General features: G+C 45.2%; 1 protein-coding gene across 1 annotated transcript in view; it reads left to right on the forward strand.

Moving 5' to 3' along the window:
* The window catches only part of LOC139317753 (uncharacterized), a 41,589-nt gene that overhangs the window by 15,684 nt on the left and 2,337 nt on the right, over window positions 1-23,568 (forward strand). The window contains exon 3 of the mRNA XM_070944821.1: window positions 13,400-15,109. Coding sequence (XP_070800922.1) covers window positions 13,400-15,109 — 1,710 coding nt within the window. The remainder of the gene's footprint in view (window positions 1-13,399; window positions 15,110-23,568) is intronic.

Below are 23,568 nucleotides of genomic sequence, written 5' to 3' on the forward strand. Positions count from 1 at the left end.
AATGTTTTACAGATGGCACTTAGATCCTAAAAAATTATTATGTATGTACTCGAATTTGCAAGCTAAATGTTAGAGATGTGAATGTAATGATGCAACTTATTATCATATATGGTGGACCTGTAAGAAGATTAAGGCATTTTGGATAAAAATTTGGTGGGGGATGCAGAACATTTTGAAAAGAAGGTTGAAATTTACTCCTCAATTGTTTCTATTGAGTATAACTATGGACTGTACAGTTTCAGAGACTAAACTGATTTTGAACTTAATATCAGCAGCTAGGCTGCTGGTAGCTCAATATTGGAAGAAGGACTCTTTGCCTACTATTGAAGAGTGGATGTTGAAAGTAACAAACCTAGCAGAAATGGCGAAAATCTCAGCGTACTTGAAGGACCACACGCAAGAAAGATACGTATTGGAATGGAGAAGGTGGTCTCGGCTCCCCTAGGACCGTGTCCACGCTCAAAGAACACGCTTAAAGCCAAGCTGGTGTATCTTCATTTAATCGTGGCAATCAGCGCTTACAGAAACCGGACTGCAGAGCTAGCAAAACAAAGACGCAGCTGTCACGCCCTTGCAAGCGAGTCCTTATATAGTTCCTTCCAGATTACATTCAGCTGGAAGGTCTTGTACTTCCTCATTTCCTTCGGACGTACTGGGATGCCGTCACTTTTCTAGAGTGTTCTCAGAGTAGTAAGCTAACCCCACGCGACCCCATAAGGCACCCATGCACATAAACGCCTACTCGGAAGCCTATTCCACCACCATCACCCATGTGGCTCAACCCCCCCCCTTCCAGCCGGGTATCCATGTTCTGCCAGTGCATGGACATGATGTCGAGTGCTTCTTGACGCTCGACAGGCGGCTCCCCCTACCAGGCGTCCGTCTAAGAGGAGGAGACAAAAAGAGATGATATTAATGGTCAGGTAAGGGATGTGGTTTCTGGGGGTTTGCTTTGTGGAACTTTCTCAGTAATCTGGGGGCATTTATGTCTTTTACAGGTACCCAGGATGCTTCACTATCAGGATACCCTGTCCAGCGGACTAAATAGTATAACTGGCCTCTACGTAGTTTGGAATCGATGATGTCTTGTATTTCATAGTGGGCACCGGTTACCGGGCCAGGAGGTGGTTTTGGTGTTGTAGTGGGTGTAGTGGCCGGTTTTAACAAGCTAGAGTGGAAAACTGGATGGGTCTTTCCCAATAAGGGGGGTAGTTTTAGCATGAATGTTACGGGGTTAATTACTCTAATGATAGGAAATGGGCCTATATATTTGGGTCCTAGTTTTTTACTTGGTAATCGTAGCTTTAAGTATTTTGTTGACAAATAAACCAGGTCTCCGATCTGAAAAGATGGACATGTAGCCCTCCTTTTGTCTGCCTGGAGCTTGTATTCATCGGCTGCCCGTGTCAAAGCGGTTTTTACGTGAGGCCACACAGCATTCACGTTAGTAGCCCAGTCGTTGGGAGTCATAGGTTTTTGGAGGGAAAGGTCTAACTCCGGGATAGCAGGGAAGTCCATCCCCATGACTACCCGGAACGGAGTAAATCCGGTACTCCGATGTACTGCGTTATTGTATGCCGTTTCAGCAAATAGAAGGTAATCAACCCAATCGTTTTGTTGGTAGGTAACGTAGGAGCGTAAGTATCGTTCTATCATGGCATTCGTGCGTTCAGCAACACCGTTCGTACTAGGGTGATAGGCTGAACTAAGGCCCTGGGTTGACCCTATATCACGGAGAAACCCTCTCCAGAATCGGGCGGTGAATTGTACCCCTCTGTCTGATATTATCCTCTTAGGCACTCCATGCAAACGGTAAATATGTTGTAGGAATAAACGTACCAGGCGTCGGGCAGAGGGTAAGCCTTTACATGGAATAAAGTGGGCTTGCTTTGAGAAAAGATCGACTACTGTCCAAATAACGGTATAACCTCTGCTACTGGGAAGGTCTACAATGAAATCCATGGCTATTTCCTCCCATGGTCTGTTTGGTTCGGTTACGGTTTGTAATAAGCCCAGTGGCTTCCCTGGTTGTGGCTTGGATACCGCGCATGTGTGGCATCCCCGGACGTATTGGTCAATGTCTTTCCTCATTTTAGGCCACCAGAATTGTCTGCGCGTCAGATGTAGGGTTTTAAGGAACCCGAAGTGTCCGGCGGTTTTCCTATCATGGCACTGGAGTAACACTCGTTGTCTCAATGTTGCTGGAATATAGAGTTTATCTCCCCACCACGCTAGGCCATCATGGTGGGTTAGGGATGCTGCATTGTTTTGTGCCCATGCGTCCGTCCGAATGGCTTTCCGTAAAAGCGTGAGCCAATCCTCGGTCTGCGGGGCTGTCAATACATACGCTTTTAGGGGTGAGATTACTGCTTGTAAACCCTCATCTCGTTTACTGTGATATTGCGGCATCCGTGACAACGCATCCGCTAAAAACATTCCTCTAGCTGGCTTATACACGAGGGCAAAACGGAACCGCTGAAAATATTGTGCCCATCTCACCTGTTTTGGGGACAGTTTCCGAGGTGTTTGGAGGGCCTGTAGATTCTTGTGATCCGTCCAGACCTCGAACGGTATGGGATTACCCTCCAGTAGGTGCCGCCATGTCTGTAACGCCCATTTTACGGCATAGGCCTCTTTCTCCCACACTGCCCAGTTCCTTTCTGCGGTTGTAAATTTTCGGGAGGTGTATGCACAAGGCCTTAACATACCGTTCGCATCTTTCTGCATTAGAATAGCTCCTACTGCCACGTCACTAGCATCCGCTTGTATTACGAACGGTTGTGACGTGTTAGGGTGTATTAATACGGGTTCAGTGGCAAAAGCCCGTTTAAGATTTTCAAAGGCTTGTTGGCATTCAGATGACCATTGTAGTTTGTATCCCGGCCTAGGCTTTTTCCCAGGGGCCACTACACCTTTTGTTCGCAATAGCTCCGTTAATGGTAATGCTGTTGTTGCAAAGGACGGAATGAAATGTCGATAAAAGTTTGCAAAACCTAAAAAACTTTGCAGTTGTTTACGGGTTTGCGGAGCTTTCCACTCTAAGACTGCAGCTACTTTCTTCGGGTCCATCTGGATACCAGTACGACTAATTCGAAAACCTAGATAATCGATCTCCTCCCGGTGGAACTCACATTTTGAGAGTTTTACAAAAAGATGTGCGTCCAGCAACTTGGTCAGGACCTGTCTAACCAGCTGGACGTGTTCTTCCATTGTATCAGAGTAGATCAAAATGTCGTCCAGATAGACTAAGACGCCCCGATATAGGTGTTCATGTAAAATACCGTTTATAAGCTGCATAAACACCGCTGGTGCCCCTTGTAGACCGAAAGGCATCACCAGGAACTGGTAGCTGCCGAGGGGAGTGTTAAATGTGGTTTTCCACTCGTCTCCCTGACGTATCTGTACCCGATAATAGGCTTCGCGGAGGTCCAATTTCGTGAAGATTTTCCCTGACGCCAGGGTAGCCAACAAATCAGTTATCAGCGGCAGGGGGTACAACGGTTCTACGCAGACAGCATTCAATCCCCGGTAGTCAACACATAAACGTAAGCCGCCATCCTTCTTACCTCGAAAGAGGACGGGTGCCGCTAAATGCGAACGACTGGGACGAATAAATCCCCGGGCCAGGTTTTTATCTATATACGTTCGCAATTCCTTCAGTTCCTGTGGTGTCATCGAGTACATACGGGGTTTTGGCAACCGGGCTCCGGGAAGTATTTCGATACCACAATCCGTATCCCGATGGGGGGGCAGGATGTCACATTCTTCCTCGCTAAATACTCGGGCGAGGTCATTATATGCTTGGGGGTATGTACCTTGTCTTGTTGTTTCTTGCTGGAGAGCCACCCTCTCTTTTGTACATGGCAGTCTGAGCCTACGATAACCCCCCTCCCACCATATGTGTGGTTCCCACCTGTCCAACCACGCGAGCCCAAGAATGATGGGTTCGATCATCTGGGTTACTACAATGAACCGGATCATTTCCTGATGGGCTCCTATTTGCAGGAATACGGGTTCTGTAACACTGGCAGTAGGTGTGCCTCCCAGGATGGACCCATCCATCTGCTCGAATTTAATGGGGGTACGAAGAGTCAGGATCCGAAGGCCCAAGCCCTCAGCTACCGACTGCCGCATAAGGCATCGAGTACAGCCTGTATCAATTAAGGCTTTTTGTTCACACTCCTTCTTAGTGACAGGATGTCTAAGGGTCACTGGTATCAGGAAGGGGTGTACAGGGTCACTTACCATAGGATCCTGCAACTCATCTCCGTTGTCGCTTTCTTCGGATGCGTCGGGGACACGAGCCATCCCTGGCATGGTATTACTGGACCGGGTTGTCGGTTCTAACGAGGGCGTCTGCATGGCCGCCCTAGAGCGTTCTGGTGTTCGTAGGGGTCGGTCACGTGGCGTGGTAGTCGGAACGGATGGCCGGGAAGTTGACAGTCGCGGGGCTGCGACGGGGCAGTCCGCAGCTCTATGACCCTCTTGGTTGCATCGAAAGCACCGGAACGGGCATCTGTTCGCCTCGGTAGCGGTCGGCCCGAATGCCGGGGTTCCTCTAAACGCCCCGCAGTCACTGGATCTGCCACCTGGACCACGACGGGACTGGAACGGTGGTGTGTTCTGAGGCCTGAATTCTCGTAAACCAACGTCTAGGCTCACCGCTGCCTTGTACCATTCGGACAATCGTGGGCCTAAACCCCGGTATACACAGGCCTGTTTTATTTCTCTATCTAGCCCTGCCTGGAATTGGTGGATAAGTAATCGCTCTGGCCACGAATGGAGTTTTCCTGCCAGATTACGGAACTCCTTGACATAATCCTTGGCAGGGCGACCACGCTGTCGTAGGTTGACCAATTCACCTTCGATGACCTGGGTCCGAGTTTCATCCTCGAACCTATTGCGTAATGCTTCAAGGAACAGGCCCAGATCTGTTAACTCGCGGGCGTGTTCACTATGTAAATCGGCGACCCATTCAGCTGCCTCCCCCGTGAGCACTGCTGTGACCGCCACGACCATGGACCACTGCGAAGGATATAATCTGCCATAAAGGTCCATATGGCTTATTACCTGACTCAGGAACAGTGCCACCTTTCCTGCAGTTCCATCAAATGCAGCCTGCACAGGCGGTAATCCCCAGGGATGTTGCTGGAGGGGGGGTGCCCAGGGACCGTGGCCCCATGCCGGTAGCAGGTCTCTGTAACGCTGTTGTGGTGGCCTATCTCCTGTGCCGGGTAGCTGTCGAGGGGCGTCTCTCACGGGATCTACTCTCCTCTCTCTCCCGGGCTGTGTAGCGGCACCGGGAGTTGCGTGGCTGCCCTCGCCCCCACCGTATGAATGTACAGCCTGTCTCCGCTCTCCACTCACCCAGCGTTGTTCACGCCCCTCCAACTTCAGCTTCGGGCTGGCAAGGCGGAATTTGCTGTCAGAACTCCCACCCGCCGTACCGCCTCCCGACCAGGAGGTGGCTCCCTCCATGCTGGGCGCCCATGGCTGCCAGGAGGGCGCGTCGCGAAAGCTCGCCTCGCCAAAACGGTCGCGTAGGATCTCTAGGGTGGAAGGCCCCAGGCCAGTGGAGTGGCTCCAGTCCCCTTCCTCGTCTTCCAGCCATCGCCGTTCCCTCCAATCCTGGAACTGGGAACCGGCATAGGGCGGGGTTTGAAGACCTGTCTCTGGGCCGGGCGTCTCCCGGGCGTTGCGTTCGCGTTCCTTTCGTTCACTAGGGGCGCCGTCGACCCCGGGCTCATGCTGTTTCGGCCGCACCACCGGCGGGCTGGCCGCCCCATCCATCCCGGCGTCAACCTCCTCCTCCGCTTCGCCCACGGTCTCCGCTGTATCCTCCGGCAGCACGTCGGCCGCTACGCCCTCTGCCATCCCGTTCCTTCCTTCACGGGGGGGGGCGGCTCCAAAACGGCTTGTGAAAAGGGAGAGCTGCGTCTTCCTCTCGGCTCCCCTAGGACCGTGTCCACGCTCAAAGAACACGCTTAAAGCCAAGCTGGTGTATCTTCATTTAATCGTGGCAATCAGCGCTTACAGAAACCGGAATGCAAAGCTAGCAAAACAAAGACGCAGCTGTCACGCCCTTGCAAGTGAGTCCTTATATAGTTCCTTCCAGATTACATTCAGCTGGAAGGTCTTGTACTTCCTCATTTCCTTCGGACGTACTGGGATGCCGTCACTTTTCTAGAGTTTTCTCAGAGTAGTAAGCTAACCCCACGCGACCCCATAAGGCACCCGTGCACATAAACGCCTACTCGGAAGCCTATTCCACCACCATCACCCATGTGGCTCAACCCCCCCCCCCCTTCCAGCCGGGTATCCATGTTCTGCCGGTGCATGGACATGATGTCGAGTGCTTCTTGACGCTCGACAGGTGGATTGATTATATTCAAAATAAGTATCAGACAAGAAAATATCAAATAGCTTATGAATGAATGTTAGTATTAGAAGTATTAGGTTATCTATAGTGGAGTTAAGGTTTCAGGGGGGAGTTAGTACTTTGAGGATAAGTAGATTAATCTAGTTTATGATTGATTAAATGAAATACCTTTTATTTTGCTCTGGGAAGTCTGGGGGGGAGGGGGGGATGAAGGGGGGGGAAGGGGGGGAACATGGGGAAAGGGGGGGAACTTGGGGAAAAATTTTTTTTGTATTTCTTCTTTGTAAAACTTTTCAATAAAAAAAAACATATTGCAGTATTGTGTCTCCTGGTTGTCAAGGCACATAATACTGTACATCTCTAGCTACCGCTGTTCCAAACAATGTGGGGGAGGTCTTAAATCCCTGAGGCAGCCGAGTCCAAGTATATTGCATTTCCATTCCTGTATAAGGATTCTCCCACTCAAAATGCAAACCGTGGCTGGCTTACGGGGTAAATGGGAATTGTAAAGAATGCATCCTTTAAATCAATAACAGAAAACCACTCAGCCCGGGGTGGAATTAAACTTAACAGGGTATATGGATTCGACACGGCCGGGTGTAAGGTTACCGTGCGCCGGGCGGTAAGACCATCTGACTTTTTAATTGGGATAATTGGAGTATTCCAGGGGGACTGAATAGGCACCAAAACCCCCGCTTCCAAATATCTCTGAATGTTTTCATAAATAGCACAAATAGCTTCCCAAGAAACGGGACGCTGCCTTATACTCACAGGCACCGCTCCAGGTTTTAGTTCCACCACCACTGGAGGGTGTTGAGCTGCAAAACCTGGCGGGTTATCCTCAGCCCACAATCCTGGCACATCAAACAACCTCCACTTCTCATCTTTCTCCTTCCCTTCAACCTGTCTCCCTACCATCAACCTCCAAGTTTCCTCCGGAGAATGTCTTATGGTCACCCTTTGGCAACCCTCATCAAATGAAATTGTTGCCCCTAATTTGCTAAGCAGATCCCTGCCTAACAATGGAATAGGGCATTCAGGAATATACAAGAATTCATGCTGGATTTCAGCTCCCTTAAAGTCACACATCACTGGTTTCAAGACCTGTCGCCCCATGACTTGCCCTGATACCCCCTGGACCTGAATTTTATGGGATCCGGGGGCTGCAATCTGCTTATTTACAACTGATCTTCCTGCTTCCGTATCTACCAGAAACGTTGTTTGCTGACCCCCTATTTTCATTATAACCAATGGCTCAGGCGGGGGTTCTTCCAAGCCTGGTCCCCATCAATCTGACCAAGTCATGTCTGCCAATCCAATACTTTCCGCTTCCTGCTGCCCCACACCCTCTCCAAATCTTCTACCAAAACCTCGACCTGACCTTGTCTGTCCAAACCTTCTACTCAAACCTCCCCTCTGTCCTCGTTCTCCCCTTCTCCCAGAGAACTGCCCACGCATCCCTGACCCAAAATCTGGTCTTCTCATCCCTCTACCTCACACCATTCATCTTGGGCATTCTCTCTGCCAATGCCCTTCCCCCTTACAGTAAGCACATTGATTAGGACCCAGGGGTAAATTCTGAGAAAAACCCCCTTGCATCCCACTTTGCAATGCCACTGCCAACAACTCAGCCTTTTTATTCCTCCGTGCCTCCTGCTCTTTCTTCTCCACCTTATCCCTATTCACATACACCTTCCTTGCTATTTACAATAATTCACTTGTGTTTTTCCCCAAAGCTCCTTCTAACTTTTGCAACTTCTTTACAAAATACTTCTTTGTATTGCATAGCCTTCACTTTCTCCACCCGGTATCTTCCCTTGCTTACCCCGCACCCCCTTACTTTTCCTGCCTGCCCTAGATACACATAACCTAACCATTTCAGCCTGACATTGCAACAAATCCTCAGCTTTTTCCGTTAAAGCCCTTGCCCACTGATCAATATATAGAAATTGATCAGGATATTTATCCTGATTTACCACTATCACTCCCCACAATTTATCCACTGTTTGTTCCCTTAAAGACCCCTGAGGGGGCCAGACGGTCCCCATCTGTGGCCAGACATTTCTGCATAGGAATTTTAATCGGTCTTTTGACCCTTTCGGGTATGAGGGGTTGCTAAAATAATTATCGAAACCCTTTAACATGCACGCCAACGGAGTGTTGGGCACGCTTTGAGCCCCCCCCATCCTAGTACACTGCCGCTGACTCGTAGCCCCGGAACTCATGGTCACTAACGAGAACTGCGACGGCTTACCCAACCCACCCAACCTGACACGGACTTTGTTAGGGTCGCCACCCCGAGTCCAAGGGATTGATCACATCCCTTCTTCTGCCTACAAGTGAGGCAGGTACAACACCTTTACTATATACTTGCCTGAGACGTCTCCACTCCTTAACTTCCTGGCCAGGAATTTATTCAGACCTCCTTTCCTGCACTGCAGGGTTCTTGGACTCGATCAGAGCACCGTCGGTCCCACAGGGCTGCCGCTGCCCTCTCCCGGAGATATACCCCCGTGGCGCCTGGAGAATATTCAGGAGCGACTTCCCGATGGTCCCGAGGGGTCGAACGGCCCTCAGTGAAATATCGTCTTGTACCTGGTCCCGGCGGAGTCGCCAGCTGTTGCAGGAAAAGAAACGGGAGCAGGCCAAGCTCTTCAATGCAGGAAAGAGTTTATTGTGCACGGTTCAAACAGCCCAAAGGCAAACAAAAGTTTGAACCCCGAGGGGTCCTTTGTGACAAGTATTTATACAATCCAACTACATATGCATATCAGGGAGTATTACATTTAACACGTAGGAACTAACTTCCATCAGTTTGCAAGGATCAAAGAGGAGAGGAAATAATAAACACCCACTAACACATTCATGTTCTCTGGTCAGTGTCTCAAGACAAAACATAAGAAGATAAGGGACAGGAAGACGCCACAAGGGTAATAAAGGAAGCAGCATTTGTTATCTGGGGATATACATGACATTTGGGGTGCAATAAACAGTGAATAACAGGATGCATTTGTTTTGGGTCAATTTACCCTTTTACAGATAAGTACCTTCGTCAAATACCTTTGTCAATCCAGCAACCTTTTATCGGCACAGAAGAGGAAAGTCAGCCTTGGCTAAAGTTTTGGGCCTTTAATATTTGAAGTTTGGCAAATATCAGAATTTGGTCTGCCTCACAGTGGCAATCACAAGAAGCAAAAACTGAACCCCGAAGGGTTCTGATGCAGTTACTCTTATACATACTTTTGACATCTTATGATTGGTTACAGTTCTGACAGCCCACAGCTCCCCCCCCCCTTGTTGCTACACCATACTCTTTAGCTAGCCTTCCTTTGTTTCTTAAGCAGGAAACTCCATGTGGGTTAGTTTTTATTTTATTTATTTATTTATTTATTTTTAAATTTGTATACCGCCCTTCTCCCTGAGGACTCAGGGTGGTGAACAGCCAAGTAAAAACATAAACTACAAACATTAAAATACAATTTAAAAAAATATATAAATTTGGCCCCATGATTAAAAACAATAACAAACAATTAAAAACATTTTAAAAAGTGTTAGGCCAGCCCGGCTTGCTGGAAAAAGAAGGTTTTAAGGGCACGGCGGAAGGCACTGAGGTCTTGGATTCTCCTTATCTCTGGTTCCAGAGGGTAGGTGCCCCCACAGAGAAGGCCCTCCTGACTAGTTCTGCATTTTGACACAAGTGCCTCTGCGGTTTGAATTCTTGAACTCTCCAACTATAGAATGGTGAGCTAACCTGTGGTTTGAGTAACCCTGCGGTTTAACTTTTTGAACCCAGTATTTGTCTCTTATATTTACTAGTTAAAGGACCCTTAGAGATCATTTAGGCTGACCCCGTATTATTTCACTTTTATATCCAATTTCATTATTCTATATTATTCCCCCCTTTGGAAGTTTTTCCATGCAGAAATTTCCACTGTTTCCCATCTGTTTCATGCTTTTCAGTGGGTACATTCTACTACTTAATAAGCAAGTAAGTATATAATATTTGACATAACATAATCAGTTCAGGATAAGGATACATAATAGAGAGACAGAAAAGATAAATAATACATATGATTTTCAATCTTATTCTCTGAAGCACTTTCTCTAATTACCCAGTTGAGAGTTGTACATATGTTCCTGTATCAGAAACTTCATTTTCATCAAAGAGATCAGGGTCAATGTTATGGTCAATAAGGCTTTCCATCAAAATCAACTCTTTTTCAACTCTTATCTCTTTTACTGCTCTTTTTGCTAGTTGTCTGAACAAAGAATAAAAGCCAGGCCTATCACAACAGAAATAACATCTGTCTAATCCACCCAGGCAATGGGACTTCTAGTGTAGGGTCCTTTTGCTTATCTCTGAGAATAGTGCCTTCAAAAACATGACAGGAGCTTGCATTTCCAAGGGGAAGTAGGACATATAAGCCTGTGTTGGATCTAATGGAGACATGTGGTGGTATTGAGAAAGTGGCCTTCTGTTGAAATAATAGTGGGCATAAGGAGAAATGCCACTAGTTAGTTTTTACATCCATAAGTGTCATTCTAGGGTCAAGTGTATTTCTGATGGACATTGATCTCCCATAAGGACAGGATTCTGGGTAGACTGAATGCGACCACATGTTTGTTGGACCCGTGCCCCTCCTGGTTAGTGCTGGCTTCCCGGGAGGTGACGCGAGGCTGGCTCCAGGGGATTATAAATGCTTCATTGGGCGAGGGTGTCTTTCCCGCCGCCTTGAAAGAGGCGGTGGTGAGACCTCTCCTCAAGAAGCCTTCCCTGGACCCGGCAACATTGGCTAACTATCGTCCAGTCTCCAACCTTCGCTTTGTGGCGAAGGTTGTTGAGAGTGTGGTTGCACGACAGCTTCCCCAGTACCTGGATGAAACGACGTATCTAGATCCGTTCCAGTCGGGTTTCAGGCCTGGGTACAGCACGGAAACGGCATTGGTCGCATTGGTGGATGATCTCTGGAGGGCTCGGGACAGAGGTTGTTCCTCTGTCCTGGTCCTATTAGATCTCTCAGCGGCTTTTGATACCATCGACCATGGTATCATGCTGCACCGGTTGGAAGAGTTGGGGGTGGGAGGCACCGTACTAAGGTGGTTCTCCTCCTTTCTCTCCGACCGGTTGCAGTCTGTGTTGACAGGGGGGCAGAGGTCGACCCCGAGGCCCCTTATATGTGGGGTGCCACAAGGATCGGTCCTCTCGCCCCTTCTGTTCAACATTTATGTAAAGCCGCTGGGCGAGATCATCCGTGGTTTCGGGGTGGAGTACCATCAGTACGCTGATGACACCCAGCTGTACATCTCCACCCCAGACCACCCCAACGATGCCCTTGAAGTGATGTCCCGGTGCCTGGAGGCCGTACGGATCTGGATGGGGAGAAACAGGCTCAGGCTCAACCCATCCAAGACCGAGTGGCTGTGGTTTCCGACGTCCCGATATAGTCAGCTGGTGCCATCGCTGACTATTGGGGGCGAAGCATTGGCCCCCATGGAGAGGGTTCGCAACTTGGGTGTCCTCCTGGATTCACGGCTGTCTTTAGAAGAGCACTTGACGGCCGTGACCGGGAGGATTTTTCATCAGGTCCGCCTGATTCGCCAGTTGCGTCCCTTTCTGGATCGGGACTCGTTACGCACGGTCACTCATGCCCTCGTCACCTCCCGTCTGGACTATTGTAACGCTCTCTACATGGGGCTCCCCTTGAGGAGCACTCGGAGGTTCCAACTGGCGCAGAGTGCGGCCACGTGGGTGGTGATGGGAGCAACGTGGCGCTCCCATGTAACGCCTCTCCTGCGCGAGCTGCACTGGCTCCCGGTGGTCTTCCGAGTGCGCTTCAAGGTCTTGGTTATCACCTTCAGAGCGCTCCATGGCTTAGGACCTGGCTATTTACGGGACCGCCTGCTGCCACCAATAGCCTCCCACCGACCAGTACGCTCCCATAGAGAGGGGCTCCTCCGGGTGCCGTCGGCCTAACAATGTCGACTGGCGGCCCCCAGGGGGAGAGCCTTCTCTGTGGGGGCACCTACGATCTGGAACGAGCTCCCCCCGGAGATATGGAGGATTCCGGATCTGCGTACCTTCCGTCGCGCGCTTAAGACGTTTTTATTCCATCAAGCTGGCCTGACCTAAACTTTTTCTCTTTTTAAATGGAATTTTAAATTTGGTTTTAATTTATTGGGGTTTTAAAATGTCTCAGCCAAATTTATTTAATTAGTTTTATCTCTATTTTAAATTTTGTATCTACATGTTTTATTTTATGGCTGTTCACCGCCCTGAGTCCTTCGGGAGTAGGGCGGTATACAAATTTAATAAGTAAGTAAGTAAGTAAGTAAGTAAGGGATCCTACAGGAATATCTGGTTCCTGATGTCACTTTACACACAAGGAGGGTGACCCTAGGATTTCCATACCAACAGCTATAGGGCTAACTGTCACTGCGTTATTTTATTTGCCAGCTGAACTCATCATTTCTGGACTGTCAGACTCTCTGTAGCTTGCCAACTTCTTATCAGTAAGCTACGTGTTTCCGTATCCACCCACATTCCTTCACTTGCTTCACACACTCTTTCCTTTGTTCTCATGCCATGGGAGTGCCGGTTGCTGAAAGGCAGCTGGCCCGATTTATTTTTAAAAATGTAGCAATTAACTTTCTTAGTTAGTGAGGTGTTTTATTTTCTTTATAACAAATAAATGAGTTTTATTAGAAACTTCTTCGCGTTTCTTTTTCAGAATATTGCAAACAAGGAGGAGCCTCGATCCATCTCCTCTAATTAAACCAGGGTGATTAGTCCCAGAGCCAAACATGGGATTAATAAATGCCCTGATATCTGGTAGCTCGGATGGTTTGATTTATGGCTTTTTCCTTGTTATGTTATTTCTGATAAGAGCGCATAGGCAATTAGTTTTTAGCTACTGAGGTACGCTAATTATTTTTGCTAAAATGCCGAAACAGAAGAAAAAAGGCAAAATGAAACTAAGACCACTCTTCGTAAATGATTTGATTGATCTTTCCAACAAAGAGGTGGCAGACAGGAGATTTTCAGATTTCCAGTCCCTTACTTCAGCCACACACCTAGAACAAGAAGCCGTGGGAACAGAAATGGAGGGAGATAAGACAGAAGCTGTTTTTGAAGATAACGTACTGGAACTGAGGTCAGTGACGTCTTCTTCTAATTATGCCAGCTCTCAACCTGTCTCCCCAGAACCTTCTGAATTTGTAACGCTCGGTGCAAGGCCAAAGCAAATTGCTGAGCAAAATTACTCCCACGCAGAGAGAGAAACAATTCATTATTCTCCTCGAAGCTGTAAGCTCACCCTGGATGAGCTGGCTATGAAAGCCTTTCGTGACCGTATAAAATTCTATGAACAGGAGCTATCCCAGGCAAAAATGGCTATATCTATGCTTGAGCAAGATAAGGAAGAATCTAGTGACTTAAGATTTTCAAAAAGCGCCATATTGTCTTCTTCCTCGGAGCCAAAGACACTCCCCCTGGTGGATTCTGTGTCAGGCCAATTAAGACAGAGGGCACTGCATACGTCACATGAAAGTCTCCCTGATCAAGTTACATATAAACCTGCCATGCAATCATTCCTTGTAACTGGGCTGCCCCAAGCTAAAGGTGCAGCACCATCTGCTGGCAAAAGTAATTTACTACAGGAAGCTGAAATGCCACAAGTGTTTCCACAGGCCCAAACTCCAACACCCCCTGGTGGTGTTGGTGTCCTTTTAGATGGAACACAACCAAACGTTATGCAGCAAAGGCAAATGACTGCATCTCCAGCAGGTCATGCCAATATTGCAGATCAAGCACAAATGGCAACTGGAATACAGCAGATTCCAGTGCATCAGCCACAGCAGCTACAAATGCCTGCATATGTGCCCCAGCCACAAGTGCAAATAGGGCCACCTCCTGGCCCACCTCCAATGGCACAACCAAGACCATTCTTAGGTCCACAACAGGCACAGCAAATACCACAGGCATTTCTGCCAGCACAGCCAGCGTACCAAATACAGGCTCCTTACCAGGCATTTTCTGTCTCTCCACTAACTGGTGAGTCAAAACTAAAAATGTCAGGACACAATTACAAAGCCTGGGTCAGTGAGATTACACTATTGCTTCTTAGAGAAGGCACACACTGTATGGTTTTTAACCCTCCTGGACAACCATGGAATTATGCAATAAGAGATCTAGAGATAAGAGCTCGCACAACATTATTGATGTCCATGGATACTGAACTGCAGGTCACTTTTCCACCAAACACAACAGCCCGACAAATTTGGGCTGAATTGGAAAATTGCTACAGGCCTATCTCAATTGAATCTTCATGTTTACTCATGTCTGAACTCCACGGTTCGAGATTGAAACCTGGTGAACAAATTGGAGGACATTTGACCAAACTGAAAGGACTGAGAACAGAATTGAGAGAAAGAGGCCATAACATTGAAGATATTCAAATGATCAGCATCATTATTAACTCTTTGAATTATGAATGGAAAGATGCTGTTACAAAAATTAACCAAGTCCCTATTGCTCAACGCACAGTGGACAATGTCTGTAGACTTTTAATTGAAGAAGAGGCATTCATGTTGGCCACGCCACACTTGAGAGGACCACCTGCATCAAGAGCTCCAGCTAGGCACCCCTTCCAAGGAAGGACCTACACTCCAAGGATGCCAAGATGCAACACCTGCGATCGTGTGGGACATGCCACCCAGGATTGTCCCCAACGAGTTCCAGCTCCCGTCACGTACCAGCCCAGAGGAACAGACTCCAGAGGCAGAGGCAGAGGCGGAAGACAAGGTCGTCGTGGTCCCCGGCGTGATCCACAAACTCCACTCGCCACATTGGCTTTAACCAATGATCCACAACCTCAACCAGAGTACGACAGACGACTCCTGTGGACTTTGGACAGTGGTGCAGCATTGCATGTTACCTACAGAAAGGAACTTTTCACAGAAATGCACGAGCCTGAACCAGAACTACGTGAACTTTATTCTTTTTCAAATCGTCCTTGTCAGGTCAAAGGAAAAGGAACTGTTTATGTTGAAGAGCTCGATGCATTCATTCCTGACGTTTATTATATACCAACAGCAACCAGTAATTTGCTTAGTCAGTGTCACTTGTCTAGAATGTTAAAGTTCCAAGTTCACCACCTTGAAAAAGCAAGTTACATAGTTAAAGATGGAGATATTGTTGCTGAAACCATATTAATTGGTGGTGTTTATTACTTAAAACCAAAGCCTAAAACACAAACACAGGCAAGTATACAAACTCCAAAAAGGGAACGCACAGGCCCAGAGAGAGATGCTCCAGAGAGAGATCCTGTTGCTACCCCTAAGGCTCCTAAAGCCAACAAAAAGAAAGTTGGTAAACAGGTTGCTCAGAGCAAGCCTGAGGTTCCGCATAAAACTGTTAATGTTGAGAATTCACTAACTGGTAAACCTTTGCATTCCAGGTGTATCCGTAAATGGCATAGAAGATTGGGGCATGCCAGTTTCTGTGTTCTTAGGAAGATGCCGGAGTTCGCAAAAGGTTTGGATCTAAAGGGGTGTAAGGTGTTTTTGGATTGTGCTGTCTGTAAAAAGGCCAAATCCAAAGCAGCAGTCATTCCCAAACGCGCTACACGCCTGTCAACACGCATTTTTGATTTGGTTCACATTGACATAGTTGGTCCTTTCCCGCCATCATTTGGTGGTAGAAAATATTTCCTAACAATTGTTGATAATTACTACCCAACACCAAGTTCGCATCGCCAGAATCCAGAGTGATCTTGGTGCCGAATTCATGTCTCAGCGTTTCCAGAACTGGATGCGTAAGAATGGAATTCTTCATCAGACTTCGGCCCCTGACACACTGGCTCACAACGGAGAGGTACTGCAAACCATGATGCGTTGTCTCCTAGAAGACGCCAACCTTGATATGATATACTGGGGTGAAGCTATAAAATATGCAAATTACATTGTCAACCGTACTTGGAGCAGTGTAACAAATCAGACTCCTTTCTTCATGTTGTATGGCTACAAGCCCGATCTTAAAAACATCCATATTTTTGATTCATATGCTATGGTGAACATTCCCTTAGCTCAAAGAAGAAAAGGAAGTCCAGCAGCAAAGAGACTGAGATTTATGGGTATTGATGATAACTCAAAATGGAGCAAATTTATTGACTCTAAACATGCAATTGTGACTTCCCAATCTGCTAATTTTGAGGAAGATATTGACTGGTCCAGAATTCATTCCAATGATCCTGGAGTTTATTTTCCTAGAGATGATACTGCTGATGCCACGCAGATTGATGATCAAGATTCCACCATTGATTCTTCTCAACCCGATGTTCCGTCTTCGCAAGCCGCGGATGCTGACGCTAGCGACGAAAGTGAGGACGAGGACGAACCAGAAGAAGACTGGACAGTTGTTCCGAGACGTTCCAAGAGGGCCACAAAAGGAATCCCTCCACAACGATATTCTTGGCAACTGACAAAAGCACCCTTGCCTTTGATTTGCAATGTTACACTTCCACCTGATAATTTCACACAAATCAAGCAGCTCCCTGATTCAGAGCAAGACAAATGGTATGATGCAATGCAGGTTGAAATGGACAGTCTAAAGAAACTTAAAGTGTTTACACCTGCAAAACCCCCAGCAAACAAAAAGGTCATTGGCACTCGATGGGTCTACAGAATCAAAAAGAAACCAAATGGTGAGTCACTGTACAAGGCCAGACTCGTAGCTCAGGGTTTTGCTCAACGTTATCCTGAGGACTACACAAATACTTACTCACCGACAGTTAGAACTGAGAGTGTAAAAATTGCTTTAGCAACTGCAACTATCCTTGGTTTAGAAGTTTTCCAGTTTGATGTTGACACGGCTTATCTACATGCAGACCTAGACGAAGAGATCTACGTGAGAAGTCATCCAGGATTCCGACAGCAAGAAGGGGATACCTGGTTTCTAAACAAAAGTCTTTATGGTCTGAAACAATCTGGTTTAATGTGGTATTTATGTCTTACTGACAAACTAAATTCAATGGGCTTTATTAAGTCCGAAACTGATGAATGCGTGTTCACAAAAAGATCTAACAATGCATATGAGATAGTTCTTGTTTATGTTGATGATATTGTTTATATTGGTCCAAATAAGCAAATGAGTGAAATTTTTGCCAAAGCTTTGCAGAGATACTTCACATTGAAATCATTGGGTCACATTAGCACTTATTTAGGTGTTCAGATTGAAAAGACACAGAAGGGGTTTAGTCTTTCACAAGAAGATAAAATTGAACAAGTTTTGCATCATTGCAACATGAAAGATGCTAACACAACAAAGACACCCATGCAAACAGATTTTCATAACTTGACACAAGAAGAAAGTCCTGAGTTCGAGGATCAAACACTTTATCGTTCAGTCATTGGGTCACTGTTGTACATTAGTAGTTGGACCAGACCCGACATTGCACTTAGTGTTAATATCTTGTCTCGACACGTAGGTAAGCCAAAACAGTTTCATTGGACATGTATTAAGAAATTATTGAGATACCTAAAATACACTAAACACATGAAATTATTGTTAGAACCAACACATACTGATTATGCAGAATTATGTTGTTATGCAGATTCTGATTGGGCAAGTGATAAGAAATCACATAAAAGTACTTCAGGTTATATGATGTTCTTAAATGGATGTCCTGTTTATTGGCAAGTACGTAAACAGAATTTTGTTTCTTGTTCATCTACTGAAGCTGAATATGCTTGTGTTTCAGATGCATGTAATTCTCTAACTTGGTTTGATGCTTTGGTCACAGATATCTGGACACACCCGATCCGACCGATCACCGTGATGGAAGACAATGAATCGGTGGTTTATATTTCTGAATCTCATTTTACAGGTTCTAGGTCCAGACACATTGACATCCGTTACCAAAACATAAAACATTTAGTGAAAAAAGGTTTTGTCAAAATGCAATATGTATCTACACATGATCAAATTGCTGATATGCTCAACAAACCACTCCCAGCAGCTCAACATGAGTATCTGCGTAAGAAGATGTGCCTTGTTTGATGATGTACTGATATTTGCTCAACTGGCAAAGAAGGGGAATGTCACTGCGTTATTTTATTTGCCAGCTGAACTCATCATTTCTGGACTGTCAGACTCTCCGTAGCTTGCCAACTTCTTATCAGTAAGCTACGTGTTTCCGTATCCACCCACATTCCTTCACTTGCTTCACACACTCTTTCCTTTGTTCTCATGCCACGGGAGTGCCGGTTGCTGAAAGGCAGCTGGCCCGATTTATTTTCAAAAATGTAGCAATTAACTTTCTTAGTTAGTGAGGTGTTTTATTTTCTTTATAACAAATAAATGAGTTTTATTAGAAACTTTTCTTCGCGTTTCTTTTTCAGAATATTGCAAACAAGGAGGAGCCTCGATCCATCTCCTCTAATTAAACCAGGGTGATTAGTCCCAGAGCCAAACATGGGATTAATAAATGCTCTGACACTAACAATGGGGAAACGATTCATTCCCAGCCTTTTGAATGCATTATAAAAATCTCCTTGCAATTTGGCCGCTGCCGTTTTGGTTCTCCATCTAATATTTTTCTCAAAGACCATTGTGGTTTTGGTCCTGACCCAGAAATCTGGCTCAATTGGAACAGCATTGTAAGATGAAGGACCAGCAGACAAACAGAACCAGCATTTTTGGTTTAGGGTAGAGTCCGACTGATTAACTAGGCTTTAACTCAATTCCAGTATTCTTAACATGTAGTTCCCTTTTCTCAATTGTTACAGGGGCCCATTTTCCCTTTGTTCTACCCCACTCTGTTCTGGGATTGTCAAACGCTTGTCTTTAGGTTTTGGGGTTGGCTTAGGTTCAGGGTACCAACCCCACCTATTGATGATATGTCATTGGTGGAAGTGGACCTGTTCCAAAGATATCACACCTTGTGACCTGTTCCTGCCTTGTACTTTGGGGTTTTCAACTTCCCCAGATAAGAGCAAGGGGGGGTCACTCGGGCATTCTCACAACATTGGGAACTACTGTTCAGGGTGTTATTACTCATTAGGCCCTTTGCCAATAATAGCCAAAGCCACAGAAAACTCATAATTGTCCTCTACACAGAACCTATCCAATCACAATTCCCTTAATCTACAAAATCACCACATCAGGAAGAAGGTTAGGGTTATGTGTGACTTGGGAAGGGCAATATTAGTTTTAGGTATCCCACAGAACCACCTCTAATTTGTTAAATACAATATCCACATTCCTAGAGCTAGAGCAGCTCCACAGAGAGCACATTCCCTGGCTTAAATATCTACAGGAGTTTCGTACTGCTCTCTGTCACAGTCAATGATTTTAGATTCAGCACCTGTCTTTTTGAGGAAGAGGTGATTCCAGCATACTATATACAGCAAATCACAATTAATCACAATAACAGCAAGCATGCTTATTAAAATAAGAGATAGTGTACCTATGGCTATATATGTTTGACTTCCCATTCCAAATCTTCAGCCGTACATAGAGGGTCAGCTTCCGGTGTGACACCAGTAAGGCCTCTTCTGCCCCGTATGTTGCTTGCCCGTTGCCGGTAGGACAGTTATAGGGGGCGCTTCTTCAAGCGTACTACTAGGGGTCGGGCCTAGTCCTGGTCTGCCTCCCAATATTCCTAAACTGCGGACTTAACTCGAGTCCAGTGAATCCAAGACTTGGATTCCAACATTTTTACTGCAAGTGGGAACACATGACCACAGTATACGGGCCCTTCCACCTAGGCATTAAACTTTTTTCTTTCCAGTGTTTTACCCATACAATCCTCCAAATCACAATTTAATCATTTCTACTTTCATCACAATATAATTTAAAATATTTCAATCGTTACAATTTCCCTAATTAAATTTTGAATTGTTCTAGCTGGTATCCAAGTTACAACTTAATCCTTTTTACTTTCACCACCATATACCATTAAGGTATTTCAATTGTTACAGTTTATACTTATTCATATTTCTTTGTCTGCTTTTTTTCTTAAAGTCCTGGTAAGGCTGGTCAGTCAGGCTTGGGAAGGTCTGCTCCACTCTGGTTGCTGTGTTGACCTGCATACATTGTTTCAATTTCAGGACCCGATGCTTGCACAAGAGTAGCTGAGTTAAAGCATTTGTTTGTTTCAGGATTACTCATGGTTTCTGAGTGAGGAGAGCTTGATGCTTGTAATTTCTGGGGTTTGTCAGCCGTAAATGCCCCTTTTGTCTCTAAAACTCCTTGTATCGCGTGGCTGGTGTAAATAGTAGTTGGCTGCCTAAGGGTTAATTTCCCAATAGTTGGTTCTGCAATTCGACAAACAGCTTCCTTCCATCTCTCTCTGCCTTTGGCTTATTGCAATACAGCGGGGACAGCTTTTCTGCCTGTACTTCAAACTCCTGCCAGGTATTGGGGATTTGACCTTCTTGAGCCATATTTCTTGCCATCACGACCAGGAGGGAAACTGGACATGCAGGCATATCTATATTTCTTCCATCTAAGGAACATTTCAGGGTTTTCAGCATGGGGCGACGATTTATGAAGCCATTAACCCCTTGGATACTTTAGAAAAGGGAGCTAGCAGCTTTGTTTAGATGCCCCTGTGTCTACTAAGAAGGTTACGTTATTCCCCCTATTTTCATTCGGACCAAGGATTCAGGGGGGGGCTTGACTGAACCCTGGTCCCCTTCAGCCTTCAGGCCTCTCATCTACTGAAGCCAGGCCTATGGCTTCCTTTCTTTACAGAATGCTTTTGCAGCTTTTCTTCAATGTAGATTGAGCTCACTAGGCTTGAGAAGCAACTTGTCTAAAACAGCATATGCACAAACCTTGCAAGGATGATTCAACATGCTGCCCTGGGACCTTTTACTACAGGCAATCTTCTTAGCCAACACAAGAACTATCTTTTCTCTCTTCCCTTTTTTCTTGCTTGAGAGCAAAATTAGTTTATTATTTATAGGAAGGCAGGCAGGAAACAATTACAAGCACGGCGTTCCGAGGCTTGCCTGGAGTTTAATTTTATTCTTGCCCTTGCTCTCTTCTAAATCCAATTTTTACTTTTAAAAGAGAAGTATAATTTTCTTGGAGTTCTTGGTAATTATGATTAAATTTTATTTCAGCAAGTGAAAAGGAGTTTTTTAGTGTATTATTGTGGAATGATGAGACCAAACAACATTCCTGGGTCAGCCAGAGACAGTTTTATTGCGCAAGGTTCAGAGCCAGTTTTGTACCTGAAGCTTTGAACAAGGAGAGAACTCTGATACAACTGGTTTTATACATTTCTAAGACAAAGGATTCAGTGAGATCATACATTTTCCATATATGGTCAACATGAGATCATACATCCGATTTTCCCTATATGGTTACATATATTGGATAATATGTTTATCTAATTACTTAAACCATTAATTTTAGTTTATAAAATTATCTTAGCCACACAACTTTTCTTAAGTGCTTGTAGTTGTTAATGGGAGAGTTACTGCTGTCCTTGGGTAAGTTTATTGGATTAAGTAACTCTTTGTAACATATATGTCTTTGTGTCATTCATAGTGAGGTCATTCAGATGTTTTCCATATGGCTGTCCTTTCGTACATCTAGGTTTCATCAGAAGATATATTACCACTTAATGAGGTTTAACTGTTTGTTAATATAATCTCCAACAAGCACTTTCCTCTCTTATAATAATGTGAATAGAGAGGTTCTCTCAGAGTTCATGTATCTAAGCACGTCTTCCCCTTATAATAATGTGAATAGAGAGGGTCCTCCAGAGCCCATATATCTGACTCTGTATGATTCCTTTCTTTTATCCACATTAGTATCAATCTCTTCTTCTTGTTTGATGTCTTCTTGTACAAGTTTTTCATTTTCAGCTATTTTACCAGAAGCATCATTTCTTTGGATATAGTAATTGCTGTAGGTAAATCTTTTAGTCTTGCTATTTCTAATGTAAATTGATTCTGATTTTATTATTATTAAGCTGTCATTTTCGAATTGCATAGCTTCTAATTTTTCTTGTTCATTTCATTTTGCAAATCATCTAATTGCTGTTTAGCTTGCATAGTCATATTATCTTTAAGATTTTCAATATTTATTTTGTGTCCTTTTTGTAATTCATCTTTCACTTTTTATAATTCTTCATAACTGAATAAAAGTTGATTCCTTAATCTCTCTAGTTCTGCTTTTACAGATCTAAATCATCCGTGCAGGGCTAAAGACATGAGAACGAGGTCCCCTCCCCCCTTTGTGTGTGAGGAAGGCATTGCAAAGTAGAAAAAGGGAGGGGGTAGATAGTTTGTGGTCAAGTTTGAAAGAATAGCAACTACACATCAGTATTGTAGCTAGTGAACTTAAAACTTTTACTTATAAACTCGAGTTTATCTTGAAGCATAGAGAAGAAGGAAAGTTGAATTTTGTTCTTCATCCGTTTAGATGGCCAGACCAAACTGGATGAGATTTTTTTTTCTTCCTCTCAATACTCTCAATTCTTTTTTAACAATTTAAAATTAATATCTCTAGAGATCAGGCAGTTGCAGTTACCTTGAAGGTACACAAAGACTTTAGACATATACACTAGTCATTCCCGCTTTAAATTTTAGTTGAATTAGGGAATGCACAGATCTTAACACTTAATTTTTTACAGAAATCATATCAATTTTAATCAATTCAATTATCTGAGTCTTCCCATTTAGACAGGCTTTTCTTTTTATTACCTGCTAAACCCCGGGTGGGAAGAACAATAACAATTTTCTTCTCTATTCTTAGTTCTTTCAGAGTTCTCTGGTTCTGGTGGTTCAGGAACCGGTTCAGTTTTTATTGCAGGGGGAGCTACTAGTTGAGTTACTGGTTTTACTCATGTAGAATACGGAGGGGGTCGTAGTACTTCCTCCCTATCAGCCTGGTTTAAAATCTTTGGCACTAAAGTTTTCTTTCTCCCCTCTCTTTTAGATTTCATCAAACAGACCCTAGCAAACTCTGCCTGACACTTGATTAACCAAGGGGGTCTCTCTTTTATGTTAATTTTGCCACTGATCAATATATGGATACTGGTCCCAATGTCCATCCCCTGTTACTCTCTGGTGGACTCTCGAGATGAGCCCTGGGTCTAAAGACCCTTCCTCTGGCCACCCCACGCTGAAGGTAGGCCACTTATTATGGCAAAATGTCCATAGTGTATCAGGGTCAC

This window comes from Pituophis catenifer, unplaced genomic scaffold (genome assembly GCF_029215685.1).
Source record: "Pituophis catenifer annectens isolate HBS135680 unplaced genomic scaffold, rPitCat1.0.hap2 SCAF_5, whole genome shotgun sequence".
NCBI lineage: Eukaryota > Metazoa > Chordata > Lepidosauria > Squamata > Colubridae > Pituophis > Pituophis catenifer.